Source organism: Crocodylus porosus, unplaced genomic scaffold, assembly GCF_001723895.1.
Source record: "Crocodylus porosus isolate Cpor-Errol unplaced genomic scaffold, CroPor_comp1, whole genome shotgun sequence".
Lineage (NCBI taxonomy): Eukaryota > Metazoa > Chordata > Crocodylia > Crocodylidae > Crocodylus > Crocodylus porosus.
Genome location: NW_017728931.1, coordinates 53018607 through 53024914, shown reverse-complemented (window position 1 = coordinate 53024914; position 6308 = coordinate 53018607). Strand labels below are relative to the sequence as shown.

Here is a 6308-nt window from a genome sequence, read left to right as displayed (position 1 = left end):
ACTTCCTGCCCTTTGGGCAGGGGGCTGGACTCGATGATCTCCCAAGGTCCCTTCCAGCCCTAATGTCTATGAAATCTATGAAATTTTTCCACATTTGTCTCTGAATAAAATTCTCTTTTGGAAGACTGTGGTCTTTAAAAAATGTCATTATCTTTTTCAAATGGCCCTTAAATGCTTTTCTAGCTACTTGCGATACGGTGCACACATCTACTATGCTGCAGGAATAATGTTCCTTTTAAGCAATAATAGAAGGTTTGGTGGCTAGGGAGGGGATGATGCTGGTCCTGGTTTGCTGGGCATTCACTCATCTGCAGAATTTTCACATAAGTGAGCAGAACAACCCTGCTCCTTATATTCAATTCTCCTGTTTATAAAAGAAGGTATATTTCACACACTAGGGATATAAACACAGAAGGTAGCAGGTAAGAACAGACGGGCCATGCTGAATTTTGATTCTGTTTGGGTTTGTCAATTATCCTAAAGACTTATAAAAGCTGTTTGCATTCAGACCCAGTCATTGGCAGGTGGCACTGCAGTTAATGGACCGAACAAGGCTTCAGAGGCATTTTTCTACCCGATTAACTTCAGGAAATTTAACACCTGTGTAAAACTCATTATTTTGTCTTTTGCCAAAGTAATTTTTTTAAATATATCTTTTCTTGACAGAATGTTTTTCTAAGACAGCATTTGTGCCACAGCAAAACCAGCCTTTGCCGACACCAGGGAAAGCAATAGAGGCCCAACGAACAAAGACACTCAGAATCATTGCTAAGAAGTCTTCAGAGGTAAAATCTACAAGGGAAAATGGTGCAGTTGAGGAGAGGGATTAATGGATACTTATATAGGTCTATTTTGATTATGATGTTATTCTGTCACCATTCCGGTGAACAATGTCCAACCAGTTGATATTTGGGCACGTCTACATGTGTTGCTATGGCAACATTGTTACTGCGCTGTGATTTAGTACTTCCTTTTGGAAGTACTAAATTACTAAATCATGGCTCAGTTACAGCCCATACTGCACCATGCGCCCTATGCATGGTTATTTTTAGTAGCTACTTCACCATAGCGGCATGCTATAACAGGGGAGCATGTTGCTACGCTAAAGTAGCAGCTGGTCACATGCAGACCCCCACGGATGCTATGTCACTGTAGTGGGTTGCTACAGTGACGTAGTGTAACATGTAGCTGTGCCCTTTAAGAGTCAAAGGCTATGAACAGACTTTGCATTTGTCCCAGGACAAACCATTTCATTCCAGGACAAAGTGAAGTCATTCAGACATCTGTGTCTGTTGACTCAGGATAAATCCCAAAAAGGTTCACAGGATAAGAAGTACCGACATTGTATTCTCAGTACAACATAAAGTGCATCTGAAGACTTATCCCAGGATTGTATCACTGAATCAATGGCAGAAAAGCAGCAGTGCATTCTGCTGCTCACTAAACCCTGATTAGAAGGGTGATGTGTGTACACACCAATCCCAAGATATTTCTGTTTTGGGACAAACACAGGCACAACTTGGCCAGGGCCAAATCAAATGTTTGTTTGCAGCCAAAGATTATAAGTGAGAATGCAGTCTCCTCAAAGATGGTTTTAAGATTGAGGGGCCTAGCCTGCATAACTGAAGGGAATCATACTGGTAACTATATTTTTCCCTCTGATCAGGCCATGGCTGTATGATCCCAGCCACAGTTTGGTCTACCCAGGTCTTAAAAACCTCTAAGGATGGAGATGCCACAACCTTCCTGGGTAACCTGTTTCAGTACTTTATAACCCTCCTAGTGAGAGTTTTTTCTAATATCTAACCTAAACTTCCCTTGCTGCAACTTGAGACAATTGATCCTTTTTCTGTTATCTGCCATCACCAAGAACAGTCTAGCTCCATCCTCTTCGTAAACACAATTCAGGTAGCTGAGGGCCCATCTCTTCCATTGTTTTGACTTACACGTAACTCCAGTGTTTTTATTTATTTTAGAATTAATTAGACTGATGAAATATAAAGTGGATGTGCAGTAGACTAATTCTATTGCACATTAGTATATCACGGTGAAACCCAGAATTAATCTGCACACTAGTGTCACTTAAAAAACATGCACTGGCACTACTGCACAGCAGTGCTGATTACCACACATTAAGTTAGTACCTGTTATTACAGGGACTAAATTTAATGCACCGTAATTATGGCACATAGATATGTCCTTGCCCATTATCTTTTAAAATTGAGATACAATATTTTTAAATGGGAAACTCTGGAGTTTTATCTTCAAGGCTTTCCCTAGGACCTTTGGGGTCTCCAAATGGTGACCTTCAGCTGAGACCACTTCAGGATAGCCAGTACAAGACTCTCTTAACAGCTTGGAAAAGAGTCCTTTTCTTTTCAGTTGGTAAAACTGCTGCTGGTTGAATCCAGTTAGAACACCAGTTTTGAAATTATAGTAATATGAATGGGGTGCACATAGAGTGCCCAAGTGTCATATCTTACTCACATATAGTAGTATCTTACACTATGAGCAGTCCCATTTAAATTAACCAGGAACTGATCAATGCAAATAAACACGTCACAATCTTACCCAGCCACTGGAGTTTGGATTATGCGAGTTGATGAAGTCCATTCTGGTGTATGACCACTGGGCAGCAGAAATGATATCTCCCCTTAAATATGCTTGAAAAGATAATATAAGGCTATGTAAATCAACCCAAATATCTATGTATAAAGCTACGTATAAAGCTATGTCAATCACAATAAATACCTAACAATACATCCCTCTAAAAATGCCTGTGTATTGTAGCATAAGCATCCTTTTCCTTCTTTGGCTAAGTACAGACATTCAAAAAGCCTGAGCATGAGTTGATTCAATTTTGCAGGTTAGTCTAACCTGCATAGATTGAACCAATTTGCAAGTGAATAGACATTCACTTTTGATTACAGAAATGCAGGCACATGCCTGCAGTGGCTCAGGCTAGAAGCCCGGGGGCACTAGAGCAAGCCCTCATCTGCAGGTAAACTATGCTGAGGTGAGGTGTGGCCAGGCCCCAGCCAGACTGAGTATGATTGGGGAAGGGTTTAAACCTCCACTCCCGGCCTGAAGGATCCCCAGCTGGGGTGTGCCTGGAGGGGGAAGGGGGAAGCAGCCCCTGCCAGGCATTTCACACCTCTGCCCTCACCACTCAAGTGGTGGTGGGTGTGGCTAGCCCTGGCAGCAGCATGAAGTGAATAGAGACTGAGGAGGGTTTAATTCTCCACTCTGTCCCCTGTCCCACTGAGCCAGGGTCTGCCTCACTGGGGTGGAGCAGCCACTGTCAGGGTCGCTCCCTGCTCACTGCTGCAGTGGCAGGGGCCAGATGCTGGCTGGCATAGCCCCCTGAGGTGAAAGAGGCAGAGAGGGGGTTTATTCCCCCTTCTGCCCCCTCTCCCCCTTGGGAACCCCAGCCAGGGTCTGCCTGGCCAGGTGCAAGTGGCAGAGGCGGTGGCAGTGGTGGCTGGGGCTGGCAGACCCTGGCTGTGGTCTTCCTGGAGGAGAGGGCATGGAGTGGAGAATAAATCCCCTCCCTGCCCCCTTTACCTCAGAGTCCCATGCCAGCCAGCCTCTGGCCACATCCCCACTCCTGCAGCAGCAAAGGGGGAGTGATCCTGACATGGGCTGCTGCACCCTGGCCCGGCAGACCCTGGCTCAGGTCCATGCTGGTGGGACAAGGTACAGAGGGGGGGATGAAACCCCCTTCCTCCCCCGTTAATTTGAGGCTACTGCCAGGGTTGGCCATGCCCTCTGCTGCTCCAATGTGTGTGTATGGGGGGAAATTCCTGACAGGGGCTGGAACGCCCTTCCTGTCCCCTTTGCCTCAGGAGGCCTTGCTGGGCTGGCGCCTGGCCCTTTCCTGCCTCTGCCACTGCAGCAGTGAAGGGAAAGAAGGGGTCCTGACATGGACTGCTCCACCCCAGGCAGGCAGACCCTGGCTTGAGTCCGTGCTGCTGGGACAGGGGACAGAGAAGGGAATTAAATCCCCCCACCAGTCTTCACTCACTTCAGGCTGCTGCTGGGGCTGCCCACGTCCCCCACTGCTCAAGCAGCAAGTGGGTCAAAATGCCTGACAGAGGCTGCTGTGCCCCTGCCTGGCAGACCCCTGTTTGGGGTCCGTGCTGGTGGGAAAGTACGGGAATAAACCATTTCCCTGCCCTGTCTGCCTTGGGGGGTGGGGTGGGTGGCATCTTGCCATGCTCCCACCCCTACTCTGGCTAGAGCATAGTGGTGGGGCCAGCTCTGCTCTACCGGAGCAGACAGCAGAGCCCATCCCAGGGCTGAAAAGCATGCTGGGATGGTGTGGGACTGTGACTGAACTTAAACAAGGGAAGGATCTGGGACAGAAGTTTCATAAACCAATTTGACCTCAATCAGTTAAGTCTGATACTACATTCAACCAGGTTTATCTTAAACCAGTTTTGGCCATTTTAAAACTAGTTTATGTGAACAGAGCTTCTGTTCTGTTTTGGGTTTAAACCAATTTCTGATCACTTAAATCAGTTTATGTGGAACTTCTGTCCCTAGAGTTAGTAACATTTTATGTTTGCTAGTTTCTTCACAAAGAAGTTATTTTGAAACTAGTTTTAAGTTAATATGTGGACAAATACATATTCGGTAGCTCTGTGAATCACATCACGTGACTAGTTACATTGCTTAGTCTTAACATTTTCTATATCCTCCTCCTACCTCATGGCTGGGGACCTACAAAATTCATGGCAGAAGTGGGGTACATGGCAGCTCCTTTAATCTTTCATATTCCCCCATGCACCCTCCCCCACTACTCATTTCGGATGGGCAGGGAAGCAAAATCCACGGTTTTAAACATGTCATGGTTTTTGCCTCCCCACCTCTCAGCAGCAAGTAGCAGGGCCACCAGGTGCCCTCAGCAAATCAATGGAAGGAGGCAAAGATGGTGCCATATTTAAAACCACAGTTTTCACCTCTCTGCTAATCAGGAGTGAGCCGCAAGTGGGGCCCCTCCACCAATCATCGGTGGCGGGTGAGGGGGTAGGGGAAACTGCAAGGTTAAAGGAACCTCAACACACCCCATTTCTGCCATGAATTCAGTAGGTCCCTACTCATCGCTTATTCACAGTGACCTTACATCAGGGCAGTCCAGCTTCTAAGTGGTTGGGGGCCATACGTGCCCCTTCCCTCCTCCCTTGGGCTGCACCACTAGAGGATGCATGCTGGAAGGGCTGCACTTGTATAAGCCACAGGCTTCTAGGCTGCATTCCACATGGAAGCCCTAGCCTCACCCTCAGCTCCCTTGCTGCACCACACTGCACAAGGGCTCCATGCACACTGAACTGCCTCCTGGGGTGGGGACAGGAACTGGAAGCCAGAGTAGGGAGAGGGAGCTGGGATACCCTGACTGCTGCTCTGCTGCTGAAGCTGGAACGTTGGACAGCAGCAGCTGGGTGGGAGCCCAGGGGCCATAAATTAACCCCGTGAGGGGACCCCGTGAGGGGCAACATGCTGCTACCAGGCTGCCAGTTAGACAGGCCTGACCTACATAAAAAAAAGTTTCCTTAAGGATCACATAGAAGCACCCTACCTCATCCCTTCAATGACATGAAGTAGAAAAGGGTACTGATGGACCTTGGAGTCTCCTATAATATTTTAGTTCATTCTGTTTTCCATAATCCATTACTTGAGGGCAAGTAGCAAGGGCTTCTTTCAACAGCTTTATAGTAGTAAGTAGCCAATTGCCTGTCAAGAATGAGGGGGGAAGAGGACAGAGCCCTGCCCCCCCCCATCTGGGCCCACTCCCCCTTTCCTCCTGCTGCTTGGGGTCCAGGCCCACTTCCCCCCCTCCCAGCAGCAGTGGCGGGGGAAGGGAGGAGCAGGCCGAGGCCCGATGCAGGGGAGGACTGGGCCTAAGGGTGAGGAGAAGCCAGGCTACCATGGCAGGGGAGCAGAGGAGGGAGCAGCAGGCCCAGGGTGACGTGGTGGTGGCGGGGGGATGGGAGGATCAGGCTCAGGGCTGATGCAGGGGAGCAGGAGGAGTGGGCCCAGGCCCAACAGGGGGAGTAGGCTCACTTCTTCTTCCCCCCAGTAGCTGCCGTGTTGGACTGGGCTGGGCTGGGCCTGCTGTCCTTGTTCTACTGCTGTGGCAAGCCAGCTTTTCCCCTGGCTCAGGATTGTTCCTCCTGCTTGGCCCTCCCCGTCAGGCCCTTAGCTCACTTCCCCCGGCACATCACTGATATAAAAAAATCGTGGTTCGTTTCTCGGGAGGTGGAAAAAAAACTTTCAGCTACAGACACACTTTATTAGCAACACAAAAG

The 6308-nt window shown here is 48.5% G+C and overlaps 1 protein-coding gene across 1 annotated transcript in view; it reads left to right on the top strand.

Annotated features, from left to right (window-relative positions):
• ENTHD1 (ENTH domain containing 1) overlaps positions 1-6308 on the top strand; it is a 77109-nt gene that overhangs the window by 17678 nt on the left and 53123 nt on the right. Inside the window, exon 3 of the mRNA XM_019544963.1 lies at positions 667-785. Coding sequence (XP_019400508.1) covers positions 667-785 — 119 coding nt within the window. The remainder of the gene's footprint in view (positions 1-666; positions 786-6308) is intronic.